At 42.1% G+C, this 19,386-nt stretch overlaps 1 protein-coding gene across 6 annotated transcripts in view; it reads left to right on the top strand.

Moving 5' to 3' along the window:
* ACSL6 (acyl-CoA synthetase long chain family member 6) overlaps positions 1 to 19,386 on the top strand; it is a 107,601-nt gene that overhangs the window by 47,356 nt on the left and 40,859 nt on the right. For 4 of the 6 annotated variants that reach the window (XM_054038236.1, XM_054038237.1, XM_054038240.1 and 1 more), the window contains exons 2-8: positions 4,031 to 4,251; positions 11,116 to 11,230; positions 14,686 to 14,750; positions 16,111 to 16,212; positions 16,349 to 16,448; positions 18,108 to 18,286; positions 18,668 to 18,700. In XM_054038236.1, coding sequence (XP_053894211.1) covers positions 4,031 to 4,251; positions 11,116 to 11,230; positions 14,686 to 14,750; positions 16,111 to 16,212; positions 16,349 to 16,448; positions 18,108 to 18,286; positions 18,668 to 18,700 — 815 coding nt within the window. Of the gene's footprint in view, positions 1 to 3,865; positions 3,916 to 4,030; positions 4,252 to 11,115; positions 11,231 to 14,685; positions 14,751 to 16,110; positions 16,213 to 16,348; positions 16,449 to 18,107; positions 18,287 to 18,667; positions 18,701 to 19,386 lie in introns of those variants that run through there. The other 2 variants (XM_054038239.1, XM_054038241.1) reach the window with 2 other exon arrangements.

Genomic DNA, 19,386 nt, shown 5'->3' with positions numbered 1-19,386 from the left:
GAAATCAGATCCAGGCTTCTTTGCTAGAATTGTACTGGCCAGTCCCCACAGCAGCACATTCCCTGTGCAGCTAAACCCTATAACACTGTGATCAATTACGCAGCATAAAGCATCTGTTCTTGATCTGTCTCCCACTGTTAAGAGCTGAAACGTAAAGAGCTGAGTCCCAAGAGCCAGGTGCAGTGCACATATACTACATATTTTTGAGCACCATCTACTGGTACATTATCATCATCTAACCATTTACATCTCTATTGCTCTGTCTTAGGTTTCTTCTCCTTAACCCAATTCTTCTGTAACTCTCAAGAAGACAGTGGACTTGAAGGTGGCCTCATGGCCAGCTGAGGAGCCCTCCTGCATAGCAGTGCCTCCATTAGCATAGAATCAGCACTTTGACAGCCCCCTCCTTGCTTCTGCAGCCTATGTTCACATGAATAATCCCATTGACTTCACTGGCATTGCTCACATGTGTAAGAGCTGAAGGATCAGGCCCCAGGCAGTAGTTAGCCATTTGAAATTTACACACAAGCAGGCTGATCTGTTGCTGTCTGCAAAGAGTATAACCTTGGGAGCCCAAAGTTGACATATAATATGGTCAGGGACACAGTGGAAGCGCTTGGCTGTAAAGATCCAGGAGTAAGTTAAAGGTAGGCCTGATAAAGATCAAATGACTCAACAGTTCACTAAAGAAAATGTCTTCACCACCACTCCCACCCTCCAGGAAACAAGCAAACCTCAGACTTAGCACATATGTGGCACTTTACATCTTCAAAAAATAATTAGATAAATTTAAATGGACTAATTAAGTAAAATATCATACACGAGGGATGGCAACACACACAGGCCTAGTCACAACAACACGTGCAAATACATGGGAATGGAATGGATAATTGTTAGCAGCCAGACCAGAAGGATGTTATGTGCCATAGATGCGTTGCTGGAAGTGCCGTCTTTCAGATGAGATGTAAACTCTAGGAGCCTGATTCCATCTCCTACTGGTGCAGAGATGTGGGACCAAGGGGAGGCATCTTACCCTTGCACTTACCCTGTCAGGGAGTAGTTGAGGGTTGCACCCCCATTGCCTTAGCATCATGGGCTTTGCAGCAGCCAAGGAATAGCCAAGCTACCGAAATGCCCTGGCCATGGCTCCGTCCACCCTGGAACTCCTCCTGCACTAGGGTTGCCTACATTGATGAGCTGTTTCAGGGGGAGAGGTGTTGTGCAGCTGTTCTGCAGCCACTTTGACAGCGTAGTGGGTGTAGAGTGGCCATGGGACGCTGATAAATCAGACACTAGATCATAGTATCTTGCATTAAAGTTCTCATGGATCGATCCATAAGACCAGAGATGTAAGTCTTGGCACCCTGGCCAAAACTCCAACTTGAGTGAATTCATTCTACGTACCAAAACCCACCCCACCCCCTGCCCCACCCCTGCAGTTTCAGCTGGATGAGGTACACCAGTTCTGAAGGATTTGGTATTGCTGCTGTGTTTTGCTTCAGTAGCCACTGCATTTTAATGGTGGACAATATGCTCACTAGGCATATTAGTCTATAAACTCCTTTGGGACCCAAGGAATTAAATTAATGCAAAATATTAAAATACAAATACTAGGAAAATGTAACAGGGGAAGTTTGCACCAACCTGTGATAATACTTTAAATTCCTTGAGATCAAAAACCCATGTAGCAGGCACTATTTCCCACTATTCACAAAGCCTTGCTGAAATCTGCAGCTGGATAAACCTGAACTCCTATAAGGGGATGCTGGTAGGAATAAGGAAGGATTTTGAAAAAAATTGCCTCCTCTAGAGCATCCCCACTATCAAGGGCTTCTGCCTTCACATTGTTCATTCAGCAGGCAGCGATAGTGTCCTTTTAGGCTCCTGAGGGCTGATTAATGCCCAAATGGTCAAGGGGGCATAGAACATGCACTTTCACCTGCCAGTGACCTGAAGATTGTACCCCATACTATTGGACACAGATCAGGCCATGATGAGCCACACTCGAGAAAGGGATCTTGGAGTCATCGTGGATAGTTCTCTGACAACACCTGCTCAGTGTGCAGTGGCAGTCGAAAAAGTGAACAATGTGAGGAACAATTAGGAAAGGGATAGATAATGCCACTATATTAATCTGTGGTATACCCACACCTTGAATACTGCATGCAGTTCTTGTCGCCCTATCTCAGAAAAGATATATTAGAATTGGAAAAAGTAGTGAGAAGGCCAACAAAAAATGATTAAGGGTATGGAACAGCTTCTATATGAGGAGAGGTTAAAAAGACTGGGACTATTCAGCTTAGAAAAGAGATGATTGGGGGGGAAAAGGGGGATATGATAGAGGTCTATAAAATCCTGAATGGTGTAGAGAAAGAGAATAGAGAAGTGTTATTTATCCCTTCACATAACACAAGAACCAGGAGTCACCAATGAAATTAATAGGCAGCAGGTTTAAAACAAACAAAAGGAAGTTGTTCTTCACTTAACGCACAGTCAACCTCTGGAACTCATTCACAGGGGATGTTGTGAAGACCAAAACTATAACCAGGTTCAAAAAAGTATTCAACAAGTTCTTGGACGGTAGATCCATCAATGACTATTAGCCAGGATGGTCAGGGATGCAACTTTATGCTCAGGGGATGGATCACTCGATAAATTGCCCTATTCTGTTCATTCCCTCTGACGCATCTGGCACCAGCCTCTGTCAGAAGACAGGATACTGGGCTTCATGGACCATTAGTCTGACCCAGTATGACTGTTCTTATGTTCACATTCCTAACCTTCAGGCTTGATTTATTGCACCTCATTACACGTAGAAATGAAGCCAAAGAGCCTGAAAAAGCTCCCGGTGGTGCAAAGCACAATAGCCTATTGGCTGAGCAGCATGGGATGCATAAACACATAACTTTGGTGCTCTGCTCCTTGCACTTGTTCCCCAAAGCATGTGGAGTCCAGTTCAAGATCTGTCTCTTGATATTCAAAGCTCACAGTTAGATCAGCCCTCGCTAACTGGGAAATCACCTCTACTACTGCAGCCAGGACCGCCCATGACAGGAGCTATCTTCCACCCAAACAATGAAACTGTTGACCAATCGGGAAAGCTCAAGAGCACAGGAACTAGAACTTTCACAGGAACTGGACCTAGACTCTGGAACTCACTGCTACAAGAGATTAGAATGCACCACATCAAAACTAAATGCAAAACTCATCTCTTTGACTCGGCTTCCTTTCAGTTTGTTCTTCAGATACATATAAAAACCAACACACAAACTAATCAGGTCATTTCTCCTGCAGGCTGGGAAAAAAGAAATGGAGAGAGTGCTAATTTTATTTCTGTTTTACTTACGACAGCCCAGTAATCAGGGGCCCACTGATGTCAGCACCTTGAGTTAGAGGTGGGAGAAAAATTACAGGCTTCCTGAAAGATGTTGGCTCACAAAGTAAAAAGAAAAAGTTGCAACTTTAAATAGCTGCTGCTAAATTCTTCTAGTCATTTTAAAAACCTCTGCATCTCCGGAATGACTACGAAGTGTGGAATATTCAAGATCCTCTTGTTGACAAAAGTGACGCATCCTTTTGCAGAGTGCACACTGCCACTTTAAGTTATCATGTGATTATCACCAGTGCTAAGCATATTTGAAATGGAAAAAAATCCAGGCACGTTAAAGGCATCTCTTCTAGCAGTCAGCTGTCTCAGTCTCTCTGCCTTTCTAAGTAAGGGTCTGGTTTCAAGCAGAGCCAGGGGGCTTTCGATACATGTTTCAGACACAGAACATTCTAAATATACACAGTTCCTCTTGCTGTGATGCTAATTACGCTTTTTGCTCTGTGCCATTCTTTTGTAGCTGTGACTTTTTTCTTCTTTTTTGTAGACAGCTCTGTTTCTGGGTCAGCATAGCAGTATGTTTATAAAAGGTAAAGAGAGAACTGCCTTTCCTTGCCTTCGTTCCCTTAGAAGTATGGCAAATGTTATGGCCTATGTCTGTTAATCCTGTCACATTAACTCAGTCTTTTCCTTTGGCTCCTGCAGAATTTGCCCTTTCAATCTTTGAAAAGATGCAAGCACAGGAAATCCTGAGGAGCCTGCGGCTGCCCGAGTTTGACGACTTCAGCCAGTTTTTCCACAGCTTGCCAGCTACCACCTTAGTTGGCATTGGTGCCTTTGCAGCTGTGATCGCATATTGGTTTGCTAGCCGGCCAAAGGCTTTGAAGCCACCATGTGACCTCTTGATGCAGTCAGAAGAAGTTGAGGTAAGGCTAGCATTATTTATACCCTTCAACCAATAAAAAATTAACCCTTATGAATGCAGAGGTTTGGCTGGGCTGGCTAGATTCCATGGACTGCGTCACCACGGCCAGGTCCCGTGTACAGTCATTCACACCCATGCAGAGTGCTACTAAATAAGAAGCGTACCTTTTTACGCCCCCTTTGCATGGGTGTGCATGGCTGCAAGGCTGTTGAGAATCAGGCCCTAGCTATTTGTGGTGGGTGCTGTATTGTTCCATCCTGGACAATGGTTCACAGTCTGTTACACCGCGGATTAATTTGACCCACTTTGTTCCTTCCTTTTAAACTCCTGGAAAACTAACATCCAAGCCATGAATTTAATCCCTACTGAATTCCTCCAGTTTTAGCCTGGCTTGACCATGAAGCACTGAAAAATTACATACAAGCCGCTAAAAAACCAAGGTTTACCGTTCCCACAGATGGTAATTATAATCTCACATACCACTGTGCAATGCTAACTCTGTAATGGTGGCTGCTGTATGCTCAGTGATACTGTAAAAAATGATGCTTTAACCCAAACCTGAGGTTGAGTATTTATTCATCTTGATGCTGTTAAGGAGCCTTGAGGTCTAAAGAAACTACCCCATGTTAAAGTGCGAGAACTTCCAAGAAAAGCATCTTCAGTCGAACTCGTATTCAAAATTGAGACATATAATAAGAATCTAAAGGTTAATGACAGGTTTGTCCATCTAGCAGGTTCCCCTTTAAGAGAACTTCACTGTACTTACTTATAAAAAAAAATAGGCAAAAGTTTACATTTCCCATGGGAGCATTTTCTTCTGATTAGAACCGGGACTCTGGGGTTCTTTCCACAGCCATGTTTCTGACTCACTGTATGACCTGGGGCAAGTCACTTAACTGCTCTCTGCTTCAGTTTAAACTAGGGGTCTCAAACATGTGGCCCACCAAGTTCTCCGGAACCCCAGAGTTATTTCGTGCGGCCGCCAAGCTCCCCTCACCCGCCGCCCTCCTTCCTCCCCCAGTGCACTGTGTCCCCGTGCCTCTGCCTACCTCCAGGTGCTTCCTGCTGCCAAACAGCTGTTTGGTGGCACTTAGCGCTTTCCAAGAGGGAGGGGGAAGAGTTGGGAGCCGTGCGCTCAGGGGAGGAGGCAGAGAAGCAGCAGGACAGGGGCGGGGATTTGGGGAAGGGTTTGGAATCTGGGCAGGGAGGGGGCGGAGTTGGGGTGGGGACTTTGGGGAAAGGGTTGGAATGGGGGCAGGGAAGGGACAGGGCCTCATGGAAGGGGTGGAGTGGGGGCAGGGCCGGGGGCAGAGAGGGGGGCTTTTGTATCTTTATATGAAAAGGTGTCAGTGATGCAGCCCTCAGGCCAATGTACTAGTCCTCATGTGGCCCTCGTGGTGATTTGAGTTTGAGATCCCTGGTTTAAACCCTTGTACCATATAGTGAGTAAAACCTGCCTAACTTACTCAGGTGTTGTGCAAATAATTAGTATTTGGAAAGTACTTTGCAAAAAGCAGGTTATAGTTGTTATGAAATTGACATGGCAAACTAATAATATTCCCATGAGATTCCCTATCTAAAATATCTGCTACCCTGTATTTTTATTTTATATGTACTCACTGATGGAAGGAGAGAGAAACTGGATGTTGTAAGGATTAATCCAGGGTTATCCACACTAGTAATCACCAGATGAGAGGAACAACCTCATTGAAGACACTATGTGTGTTGAGCTGATTTGCATCACCTGAGTCCTTGAGGGCTTTAACAGGAGTCTGAGTCATGTGGAAACTTAATCACTGATGCAGCAACATCTTTTCTCTATCGAAGGCTATCATTAGGCAACAGCACAGGAAAGCTAAAAAGACCAAAAGGCGAGGTGGGTGACAAAAAAATCCAAAGAGTCCACTTTTGCTGAGCATACTGGGAAGTGTATTATTTAATGGGGAAACCGCCTTATCTTCCCAAGAGCTTGGCCTGTCTGTGGACCTGAGATGGTATTTATTTGTGAATCAGGAAGGCTAGTAAACTTCCCTAGAGTAACAGAAGCATGAGCCATACTAAGGCCTAGCTCCTGATCACGTTGTAGCCAATGGCAAAACTTCCACTGTTTCCAGTGGAGCCCAAACCCACAAGCTGCCTTGTATCTTTGTCAGTGCCTCTCTGAAAGAGGGAGTGAAGTAGAGCCACATAGTAGCAAATCCACTATTCCAATGTTGTTCTAACTACCTCTCCCTGCATGTAACTCTATGCAGGCAACTCCCAGGAACCTAGATGCCACAGTACACCGGTGGATGAACACTATCTGCCTGGGCTCCCCCAAACTTGCTCCTAACCCTGCTGCATCTACTGACCTCTGTGCCCACCAAGTCTAGGGGTCAGCATTTGCTCCTTGGTGCAATTTAATGTTCCCTTTTTTAAAGGGTGCAATATTGCACTTATAGAGGAGATATCATCTCTATCTTTGAATGGCAAACTTCAGCGCCACTACGTTTTTTCACCTTTCCCACTGCAGAACAGAGCTACTGTGATGAACCTGCATTAAACTCCACTTTTTACAGTATTATCAATATCCCTCAGGCTCTCCAGCTATGAATTCTTGGCTACAAGCAAGTGTCCTTTTTGCTTTTTTTGCATTAGTAGTGAAATGAGCTTTCAGAAATATTTTTCCCTATGCCATCTACAGATTTATAGCAATCTGTCTTCAAAAGTCTTTGGGAAACATAAACTACCTCCAAGAGAATCATGCAATGTCATGTATTTTTTTGTGGGAGTTGTCCCAACGTTGTTCTGAAAGCAGTTTTCACACAGGAGGTCAGACTAGATGATCTGGTGATCCTGTCTGGCTTTAGATAATGACTACGTTACATGAATTCTAAAGTTCATTACACAAATTCTTCTGGGACTTTAAACTCCTCTGAGTGGTGTCATAGGAAAGTAATGATTCTACTAGGGCTATTCATTTTTACTGCACTAATTAAAATAACCAAGCAAACAAAAGCAGTGGTGGCCAGCGATAGCATGCTGAGGTGCCTTTTTCTTGTATGAGGGTGGAATTTGAATCAGACTGTTTCTTTGAACTTGTGGGATCAAATTCAGTTTGGGGGTAACAGGTGCACTTCCATTTGGAGTCAGTAGGAGCTATGCGCTCTTATGCCAGGACTGAATTTGACAGATAGGTCCAAACTATGGTCCTGGTCCTGCAGGCACCTACGCGTGTACTTAATGTTACTATCATGAGTAGTTCCACTGACTTCAGTGGCACTGCTCATGGTAGTAAAGCGAAGCACATCTGTAAGTGTTTGCAGGATCAAGGCCTTTATATTCAATTAATTGAGTTGGTCAAAACATTTTTTTTAATGAAAAACTGCTTTTGCCCAAAAGAAAAGTTTTCATGGAAAAAAATAGTAAAAATGGGGGGTAGGGGGCTTTGTTTGTTTTTGTATAAAGAAAAGTTGGGTTTTGCTAACTGAACATTTTTACTGTAAACTAAAAAATATTTGACTTTTGGATGTTAATTCAAAAACTGAAATTTCATGAGGGAAATTTCCTGAAAACAAACAAAATCATTAAAATTTCCCACAAAAAACAACTAGCCTGTTTTGATCAGCACTAAAATCAGTTACTTAGTTCTATTACATTTTTTTTTTAAAAAGATACCTATTCCAGAAAGACTGGATTATTTTCTGTCCCATAGTTATTGTCAATGCTGTTTTGAAGTCCAAAATCAAGTACAAGAAGAAAAAGATGTTCTGCCTTCTGCAAGCTTCATCGATGCTAGAATAGTTATTAGTGTAGAATAGGTAAATAGAACCTCTCAAAACTTCAGTTTGGCTTTATTGATTTTTGTCAGAGTTACTATTTTGTACTTTGTGTGTTCACTAGCTATAGCAACGCTCCTTGTGGGAGTTGGTCTTGAATTCAACACTATCCAATGGCTGCAAGTATCTGAGGCGTAGCCATGTTAGTCTGGATCTGTAAAAAGCAACAGAGAGTCCTGTGGCACCTTTAAGACTAACAGATGCATTGGAGGATAAGCTTTCATGGGTGAAAGCTTTCGCATGCGTCTGATGAAGTGGGTATTCACCCACGAAAGCTTATGCTCCAATACATCTGTTAGTCTTAAAGGTGCCACAGGACTCTCTGTTGCCAAAGGCTGAAAGCTGAACTTAAAATAATTCAGACTGGAAATATAGCACAAAATTTTACCAGTGAGGGTAATTAACCACTAAAACAATGTACTCAGGAGTGTGGTGGGTTCTTCATCACTTGGAGACTTTTAGAAAGAGATCCTATCTTAACGATAGCATATAGCTCACACACAAGCTATGGGCTTGATGCAGATACCATTGGGTGAGGTTCTTTGGCTTGTGCTATGTGGAAGTCAGACTAGATCATCATAATGGTCCCTTCTGATCTTCAAGTATATGAATTATTCAAAAAGTAAACACCTCACAGCATTGCCCTGTAAATAAACGTATGTCCCAGTAGTCTGACTAGGGGTTGAATTTTTACTACTGATTTTTAGAGAACTGTGTCAAACCAGAGATCTGTGAGTTGCTCCTGTGGATTGATTATATCTATACATTAGTGCAGAGCTGGTGCAATGTTTCCAAAAATATGGACTAGCCGGTTTTAAAGATATGACTGTACCTACAGCCAGATGGTGCAAGTTAAACAGAGTTAAGACTAACGTACTTGGATTGGAAACTCCCAAAGTAAAAGCATTCTTCTGTAAGGATGTTGATGATTCAGCAGCTGTCATTTTTCATTCTGAGTCAGTACTGAGCCAGTGAGGGTGACCAGATGTCCCGATTTTATAGGGACAGTCCCAATATTTGGGATTTTTTCTTAGATAGGCACCTAATAACCCCCATCCCTGTCTCAATTTTTCACACTTGCTATCTGGTCAGCCTAGAGCCAGTGCTCAACCCATTGCATTAGCAGGTGCTGTGCTGATTAGGGTGACCAGATGTCTCGATTTTATAGGGACAGTCCCAATATTTGAGGCTTTTTCTTATATAGCAGCCTATTACGTCCCACGTCCTGATTTTTCACACTTGCTGTCTGGTCACCCTAGTGCTGATGCCAGTGAAGTCTTCTAGATATGGAGGGATAGCTCAGTGGTTTGAGCATTAGCCTGCTAAATCCAAGGTTGGGAGTTCAATCCTTGAGGGGGCCATTTAGGGATCTGGGGCAAAAATCTGTCTGGGGATTGGTCCTGCTTTGAGCAGGGGGTTGGACTAGATGACCTCCTGAGGTCCATTCCAACCCTGATATTCTATGATTCTATAAAGGGTGAAATCCTAGCCCTACTGAAGCTAATCACAAAACTACCAATGAATTCCATAAGGCCAAGATGTGCAATTAAGTCAGACCATTTAAAAAAAAAAACTCAGGGCAACTTTTACAAGGGTACGGTATGATAACGCCCGGGAGCTGAGCAAATTTTAGACTGATTAATTAATTACATTTTGCCTCCTTGCATTTCCTCTCCATTTTGAAATGGATAAGACGTTTTGGATCATTCATTCTTGTATAATGTTTCTGGGATAGAATACAGCAGCTGCTGAATAGAAATGGCTGCATGTCAGTGGTGAATTCTGGTGTGAAGTTCATAAAAAAGCATTCTGAAATCCTTCTGAATGACGGATGGACTATAAATGCACAACATTTATGTTACTGAATTATTTTTTTTAAATAATGTCCTGAACGCCTTCAATTCTTCATTTTTTAAAATGTAGCACTCTTAAAGGAGAGCAAAGCTAGGCTGAAACCAACCAAAGGGATTACATTTTTTTCATCCTCTAACTAAAAAATGTCAAATCAGTTTTAATCAAACTCTGTTTAAAGCAACGAGAGACATGAAATGGAAATTTGCTCCCTATCATGAAAAAACAGGAGATTTCTCGGGGGGGGGGGGGGGGATAGGGGCTGTAAGGGAGATTCAGTGCAATTTGAGGGGCTTTGTTTTCTAGTCTGTTCCTTCTAAATCAGCCTAAAATATTTCCATTAGCATATGAGCTATTTAAATGATATTTGAGACTAGAAACATTAGTCTTTAATTTCAATCTGTGAATAAAACCTATAACTGCTCTAAATGATGAGCATGTAAAGAGTCTTGTTCCACGTACTAGGAGAGAGTAAGAAAGCTATACAATCGTCTAGATCCTTGGAGGGAAGGAATGGGCTAAGATCCTGGGGGCGCGGCTAGAGAGCAATATCAGTGGTGAAGCTGGTGCAAGTGCATTAGTATCTCTGGGCAAACACAAAAGCCCAGGAGTCTAATTAGTCAGTAGGCTTGGGGCTCAGTTGTTGTTTTCCTTTGTTTTTACTTAAAGAAATTCATTTATGAGTGAAGCATAAATGTGCTTACAAAGTGAATCCCATAGGCTGTGTTTTGTGTTTCATTTTATAAAGGCCCTTATGGCTTGGCTTGGATATTTTATTTTTACAGAAACAGAACAGTGGGGATTTTTTTGGTGGGTTAAGGAAAATCACAACAAACCCGCCTGTCTGACTTTTATACAGTTTTAGACAAAAGCAAATATTTATGTTGAGGCTAACACAGGAATATAATTCAATATGTTTCCCCACAAAAAATATTAGAGCGCCTGTAATTTGCAGGCTAATCCGTCATGCAGGTTCTAATATAAGATTATGGCAGATTCATGATTAAGTTCTATCCACCTCTATGTTTATGATGCCAACTTGCCTCATAATGCATTTAATGCTCAGGCTGTCGGAGCCTAAGTACTGCACTATGGGACAGTTCCAAAGATGGTTGTTCTGGGTTTGCTTGGTTTTTTAGTCTCTCTCTTTCAAAAGGTTCTGATCTGATCCTTATATGTTGTTTTGGTTTCCATAGGGCTGTGAAGGAGCTCGGCGGTCCGTGATAGGTGACAGCACAGAATTATTAACTCACTACTATGATGACGCACGGACAATGTATGAAGTATTTAGAAGGGGATTTAACATATCTGGTAAGTGATGATGATATGTAAAGATCATTATATTGACTAAAACCCCACTGGGCTTTAGTCCCTCAATGCTGCTATCTCAGCGCTGGTCAGAGGGTAGAATTGGGTCTGTTGTCTTTGGAGAAAACAGCTGTACAGATTGGGGCTTAATCCTGCTCCCAGTGAAGTCAATAAGAGCTCTGCTGTTGACCAAGATTGTTCCCCTAGCCAGCAGGGCCCAACTGGCCCCAAAAAATGTGGGCCTGTAGGATTTTTGAGTGCAGAAGTGAAGCAAATTCAGGCCATACTCCGCTTCTTAACTGCAGAAACCAGCATCCAGCCATGGAAGAGCTTCATAGGCTACAGCAAGCATGGAAGCCATGGTATTTTTACTGAAGTGGGGAGTGTGGGTGAATCTCCAAAAGTGGCAAAATGGCTTAGGCCCCTACATCCCATTGGCATTCATAAACACTTAAATCACTTTGGCACTTTCGAAGATGTTATCCTGTGGCCACCGTTTTTAAGCTTGGGCACCTACATTCCTATTTAAGCACCTGAATAAGTAGTTTGGTTTCCAGAGCTGCTGAGCTCCTGCAGCTGCCCCTGGCAATGACTGTGGAGTTCCACATGCAGAGGGCCTGCATTAGACCCTGTTTGGGTAAATGGCAGAAATTTCGCAAGGTCCCATCTGCATAGCTTAGGAAATGAACTACACCCCTTCCACAGCTGATCTTTCTCAGTTGACCTACATCTGACACACTTAACTGTAAAAAGTGCTGTTTTTATTGTCTAGGGATAAAACAGTGGCTACAGCATACAGAGAACAGAAAGCAGAAACAATATATTTATCTTGCAGTAATTAAACTAAAGGAAGCAAGGAATAAATCTCTCTCTGGCCTAGGTTGACACTAATTTTGTAGCTTGAAATGTCCTCAAGAAAGCATCATGTTAGTGCTATTAAAAATTACAGTTGATACAAACCCTGCCAACTGCTGGTTTAGATGGATAGAATTATTAAACATTTTTTGTCCGCATTCCTTTATTTGAACTGTGATTTTTGGTATGGCAGGACTGGTCCAGTGGATAGGGCACTAGGAGCCAGGAGCAGGGGAGTGTCCGAGTAGCTCCAAGATGACGACTCTTAAAGTCCCTTCAGAGGCCTGGTCTATACTGGGGGCGGGGGGGGTGGTTGATGTAAGATACGCAACTTCAGCTACGGGAATATCATAGCTGAAGTAGACATATCTTATTCTGACTTACCTCCCATCCTCACGGTGCGGGATCGACGGCCGTGGCTCCCCCATCGACTCCACTACCGCCACTCGCTCCGATGGAGTTCCGGAGTCGACGGGGAGTGCGTTCGGGGATCGATATATCGCGTCTTAACGAGACACGATATATCGATCCCCAATAAATTGATTGCTACCCGCCGATACGGCGGGTAGTCTGGACGTACCCTAAGTACCAGCTTTTCCTATCAGAGCCTTGCAAGAGCACAAAAGGAGCAGGGAGGGGGAAAGTCCCTGAAAAGGTTTGTCCTTTTATTAATGAGGACTTTGCAAACACACAGGTCCTGATAAGATGGGTTTTTTGAGTCAGAGAGGTCTTGAACTGGAAGCTGTGAATTCCAGAGTCCTAATGCCAGCTATAACATTGACCACACACAACCTGAATGCTTAAATTCTGTTTCTCAGTTTCCCCATCTTTATATAAATAAACTGGGCTCGACACCTTTTTGTTCTTTTTTACTGCACCTGAAGTTTAAGGTGAAAACTCTTAAAAATGTAAATACATAAATAACGTTTGAAGTGATAAGCTGAGGAGAAGAGGAACAGGGGTGAGAGAAAGGGAGGGGAAGGGGATGTAATGTACGGACTAAGTGAAAGGAATGCGTGCAAGTACAGGTTCTAGTCAGAGCCCTGTGAACTGCACGATGGAATTTGCCTCAGACTCTGTCTCATGTTACAGAATTGTGCCTTGGAATCTAAGCACTAATGTCAAGAAAAAAGGTTTCTGGCTTTCCTGGTTGGGGAGGGGGGGAGGAGCCTTTCAAACTTGAACCAAGTATAAACCAGCATAGCGATGCCTGCCTGAGTCTGCAGACAACCTGAAACAATAGCTTTGAGAGGTGTGTGATATTGCCCTCGTCCCTGTGAGATGTTAACTTTGAAACCTAATGATGACGGTTTAAATGGCAACACTGGTAATTGATCGTTTAGCAGGAACACCCAGTAAATGAGTCCTTTAGTCCTCAATTGCCTCCCATGCCTTCCCAGATGCCAAACCCCCCAGCCTTGACAACTTTTACAAAGCAGTTATGAGTTTTTAATACAAAATTTTGCAGTACATTGAAAATTAAATGTACAGGCAGGGTAAATTTAATTACATTCAGTATCAAATTAAATGACACCTGGAATACTGTATCAGTTCTACATTAAATGCAGTAAAAACCTTCATATTTAACATGTATTTGAAGCTTTCTGGGTGTTTCCTGTCTGGTACCCTGAAGTGTGTCATTATTTTTTATTATTATTTGTATTTCCATAGTCCCTAGGAGCCCTAGTTATGGACCAGGACCCCTTGTGCTAGGTGCTGTGCAAACACAGAACAAAAAGACCTGCCCCAAAAAACTTACGGTCTGAGTATCTAGGCTCCTGGCCACAGATTTACTGGGGCCCTTGCTGTGATCCTTTTTGGACTTGAACAAAGCACATGAGCTTTGTTCTGATGGTGTTTTAATGCCACCAGAACCCTCAACAGAATAACTGCTGTATATGATGCAGTTTGTTACTCTGGTGATGAGGCACATGTAAGTACAAGGTGGGTAGGGTGACCAGATGTCCTGATTTTATAGGGACAGTCCCAATTTTGGGGTCTTTTTCTTATATAGGATCCTATTACCCCCCCACCACCTGTCCCGATTTTTCACTTGCTGTCTGGTCACCCTACAGGTGGGTTATGTGTGGTGAGGTTCGGGGAAAAAAGGCAATTTAACATTCCAAGTATTGCTGTCCTCTTTTCTACAGTGAGACACTTATGTTCTCCACTCCTCCTCCAGAGAAGTGCATTTTTATTCAGAATAATTTTGACTTCCTAGGGCTTCAATGAAAGGGCAGCCAGACCTGTGGGAGGTGACATTTGGGATGAAAGCCCTTATCAGATAATGATGTTCACACTGTCTTCAGGAAAAGCTGGTTTAACAGGGCACTGGGCCTGCTCAACGTCAACACCACCTCTGTGATTTTGAATGAAGGCTCAAAATGGTCCATAATCCAGTGCCCCATTATACAGGGCTGTCTTCCTTTTTAATCTGGTAGCACTCTGTGTGAACTCTGCCTCAGAGAAACGTGGATTGACCTTGATAACAATGGATGTTCTTTAAGAGCAACCTCCTACTGTTAAGGTGCTCAGGGTCCTATCATTCATTAGCACTTGGCTCTAAGACCCCCATAACTTTGTAATCTGTTTATTTTGTTTAGAGAATGGCCCCTGTCTAGGATTCAGAAAGCCCAAGCAGCCTTACCAATGGTTGTCGTATAAAGAGGTGAGGTTATCATGAATCTTTCTTTCACCAAAGAATCCTTATCCTTACTGTCTAAACATAGCTGTTTTTAAAAGAAACCTCCTAGTACTATCCTGGGGGGGGAGGGTTATGATCATGTATTATTTTACCACTTTCAATTACCTGCTAGTTTTCATTTGCGCCAGGATCCTCCCAGATGCTGCACACCTTTTGGCAGCTGCTATAAGCACTCTTCACTTCCATTGAGCTGTCTCAGCACTTAGCAGGATTGAGAGCTTAGTGTTGACTACTAGACTCATAGACTCATAGACATTAAGGTCAGAAGGGACCATTATGATCATCTGGTCTGACCCCCTGCATGCTGCAGGCCGCAAGACCCTTCCCTGGACTCTACCGTTGAAGTCCCCAATCCTGTGTTTTAGTGACTTCAATCGGCTGAGACCCTCCTGCTAGTGATCCCTGCCCCATGCTGCGGAGGAAGGCGAAAAACCTCCAGAGGCTCAGCCAATCTACCCTGGAGGAAAATTCCTTCCCGACCCCAAATATGGCGATCAGTAATACCCCGAGCATATAGGCAAGAGTCTCTAGCCTGACCCTTGTTGGCCATTATGCTGTTCATGTACCATTGCTTGGTTTTCCTTGGCTACTATGTTTTATCATTAAACCATTCCCTCCATAAACTTATCCAACTTAATCTTAAAACCAGACAGGTCCGTCGCCCCCACCGTTTCCCTCAGAAGGCCGTTCCAATATTTCACCCCTCTGATGGTCAGAAACCTTCGTCTAATTTCAAGCCTAAACTTCCCCCCGGCCAGTTTGTATCCATTCGTTCTCGTGTCCACATTAGTACTAAACTGGAAACTAGTAGTATTGATTTACAGAGCATCTTTCGCAAGCCAAAGCTTTGGGGAATTACAAACCCTGGGTTGAATCCTGATGGCTTCACTCGTGGAAGTAGTTCCACTGATTTCAGTGGGCATACTCACGTGCAAGGTGTACAGATTTGATCAAATGTGATTACTTTGCCTCACTCACCACTGAATGCAGCCACTTCTGGGTGGTAATAGCACCAAAGCATTATGCACACTGAAATAAATAAACTACTGATTAGCTCTAAGACCAGAAATAAAGAGCACCATAACAATTTCACGTGATGGGGGAGTTTTAAGTAAGCAGAATTGAATTGCTCAGGTTGGAATTTAGCCAGGGCACTAAGGTGAATGCCAAAAGTGTCATGAATTCTTTAATGGCTACAGGCGACCGGAGTCTGTTTTATGTGTTATCCAACAAACGAATATTAGAGCCCACCACTGTAGATTAGGTTTCATTTGTGTCTGCTTCTTACATTCCTCTCTCTTATCCATTTTCCTCCCACTTCTAGGTCTCTGAAAGAGCAGAAGCTTTAGGATCAGGGTTACTCCAACAGGGATGTAAACCATCAGCAAGTCAGTTTATTGGGGTCTTTGCACAAAACCGTCCCGAGGTGAGATGTTGCTGTAACCTCATGCAGTGTTAACAATATTCTTGAGTTTTGATCTCACTTTAAAATTTAATCTCATTAAGTGTTTTAATCACTCGCCTTCCCTTACCCCTTTTCTCTTTGTAAAATCTCCTTCCAGTGGATCATTTCTGAGCTGGCTTGTTATACCTATTCTATGGTGGTGGTCCCCCTGTATGACACATTAGGCCATGGAGCCATTCGTTACATTATCAACACAGGTAAAAACAGACATGCATAAATATCATTGAGGTTCTCAGAAAATCATTCTTGTTATGCAGAATGACTGATTTCTCTTCTGCTTTCCTAAAGGCAGATGCTTTGGCTCAGTGAATCGTTTTAGCTGGAAGTAACCTTAGCTGGGTTATATAGTATATCTCTATGTATCATGGGAGGACCGGCTTTATTATTCTGAAATTATCCCTAATGGATAAGCTTTGTATATTTCCAGCCAGGCATCGTCTTGTAGCTTGTTCTACTGCTGAACTGAGTGTAGTGTTTATAAGTTTTCCCTAATATGTAATACATTTTCCCTGCAACAACATTAGCCCATTATTGCTTATTTTGTTCCAATGACAAGTGCTAACAATTAATCTATCATTTAGTAAACCTCACTTTATGCATGTATTTTACTTTGAACATTATGGGTCTTGAGCCTTAACATTGCACCTGTCTTACTGGGATTTCTGCCTGGCAGGGTAAATTCTATTATGTAATAGACTTCCCATAAAAAATGAGATTCTCTCCCTACAAATTTTAAGGTTCTAGGGTCCCAATCCTGCAAAGCACTTAAGCACATGCTTAACTTTAAGCATCGGAGCCGATGGGACAACTCACAAGCTTAAAGTTAAGCCCCTTCTTCAAATTTTGCAAGATCAGGGCTTAGGACCGTAAGAGTAAAATCTAAAGATTTTGTCTTGTACCCAAAAGTCGAACACAAGGCTGTACAGTTGTTTTGCAGGGACTGATCTGAACTGTACTAATGCAAAAGCAGGGCAGATTTTTAGTGGCATCTAACTTTATATGCCATATGAAAATGAGAATCCTGAACACACACTGCTTTCTCAGAAGGGAGGTTTCTTTGTTCTAAAATCACTTTCCTTGAGACGTCTGGAGACTCGGTTGATGTATATTTTTAAAGAATGGGCCAGATCCTCAGTGGGTGCAAACTGTCAATTTACAATTAACCACGGACACAAGTTGAGGATGTATTTATTCCTTTTTTTAAATGTCCTTTCTCTTTTTATGCCCTTTCTTCCCACTGCATCTTACATGTTGCACAGATGGCCAATTCCAATTGAGGACAGCAAGAGCTTTTTTTATTGACTTCAGTGGGACCAGGGTTTGGCCCAGTGTGCATTTCAACTTGGCTCAAGGAGAGCTTTGCTGTGATTTCTGTGGCTGCAGGATAGCTCAGGATCATAACAGCAACCAGCCACTGACAAGATCATTCCAGGGAGGAGAATTATCTCAGTGCTACTAGCTGTTCCTTTTATCATTTTGGCTTTGAGTTTCTAACAACCATTTCATACCATTCAGGTTTATTTTTTTTCTGCAGTTTTAATATTTTTAATTGAATCCTAAAATAATTGTAGCTGCCGGTCTGATGCGCGTTGTGCTGCAAACAAATATTTGCCTTACCACTCATTCCATTTCAGATACAGTAGTGTGCTCTGTTCAATGTTGATTTATGGTGACTAGGGTTAAATACTAAAATGTACTTGTTTCCTAAGAGAAAATATATATTATATTCCAAGATCTCATGGTATAAATATAAAATGACTGTCGAAGACTGATTAGCAGAGATTCACAGAGATTACTGTGAAGCTGCAGCTAGTTTTAAATTTAAATTAAAAAATTATTTTGTTTTTGTTTTTTAGCTGATATTTCCACAGTAATCTGTGATAAACCAGAAAAAGCCAGAATCCTCCTGGATCATGTAGAGAAAAGAGAAACGCCAGGCTTAAAGTCTATTATTCTGATGGACCCTTTTGAGAAGGACCTAAAGGAAAGAGGGAAAAGTTGTGGTGTTCACGTCCAATCCATGCAGGAAGTAGAGGTGAAGTTCCTATCCCTCTTGTTTAATGTTAGACTCAGAAATAATCAGCTCAGATATTATTTGATGAAACCCAGGAGATGGATGTTCAGTTAAAGCAAGAAGCTGCTTCTCATGGATAAAGTTACATTATTATTAGTAGGCACATTGATCAGCTATTTTTTCTCTTTTATGCTGGATTCTTCTGTTTTATGTATTTTTCTCAGAGGTTTTACTGCAACTAAACTTTGTTTTAAACTGGATCCTGTAGAGATGTCAGGGCAGGATTTTCCTGTTCTTTCTCTTCCTTTCTGTCTCCAGCTTCCTCGGTTATTTGCAGTTTATTAACAAGCACGTTAATCTGCATATGTTAGAATGGAAATGATTTTGTTAATATTCTTTCAGGCTTGTGGCCGTGAGAGTCAGCATGTCCCTGTGGTGAGTCCAGTCATTTTTTTTTCTCCAACCTTTAATCGCATGTAGTTACTTTAAACAAACTTCACAAATGAAAGAGAATAATTTGCCAGAGTGTGCACAAAGCCTGAACTGTGTTTGTGTGTTCATTAAATGTAGTGTCTGGTATATTTCTCAGTAGGAGGTGACTGACAATGAAGGATCCTAAAGATGTTCCATTATCTTCCACTAATGGTCTGAGTGTGGATCTCATTTGCTGAGATGTATGTTATTTGCTTCATAAATTATATGCCCTGAATCCTTAAATGGAACTTCAGAACATAAACCCAAGGAAGGAATGATAGAGGATGAGATTCTACAGTGTTCTTTAAAGAGCTTTGTGAATGCTAAGTGTAAGAATAAGTAGGACAAATTAAACGAACCATCTTCAAAAAACTGCTAAACAAAATTCCTGACTTTAGAATAGATTTCAAACTACATCAACTTAATAGTGTCTTTTATGAAAGGCAAATGAGCTACAATTCAACAAAAAGGCAGCATAAAAACAATGTAATAATAATTAATGGCTCCAGTTAAGACATCTTGATTGCCAGTCAGAAAAAACAGGAAACATCTCAGACTAGATTCCTGTAGGTTCATCTGGTCCACATACAAACCCAATCCCTAACCCTCGTTTGAGAGTTCCATCCATCCCCAATCCTAATCTTTGT

This window comes from Malaclemys terrapin, chromosome 8 (assembly GCF_027887155.1).
Source record: "Malaclemys terrapin pileata isolate rMalTer1 chromosome 8, rMalTer1.hap1, whole genome shotgun sequence".
Taxonomy (NCBI): Eukaryota; Metazoa; Chordata; order Testudines; family Emydidae; genus Malaclemys; species Malaclemys terrapin.
The sequence above is the reverse complement of the archived record's forward strand: the minus strand, read 5'-3'. Positions and strand labels throughout refer to the sequence as shown.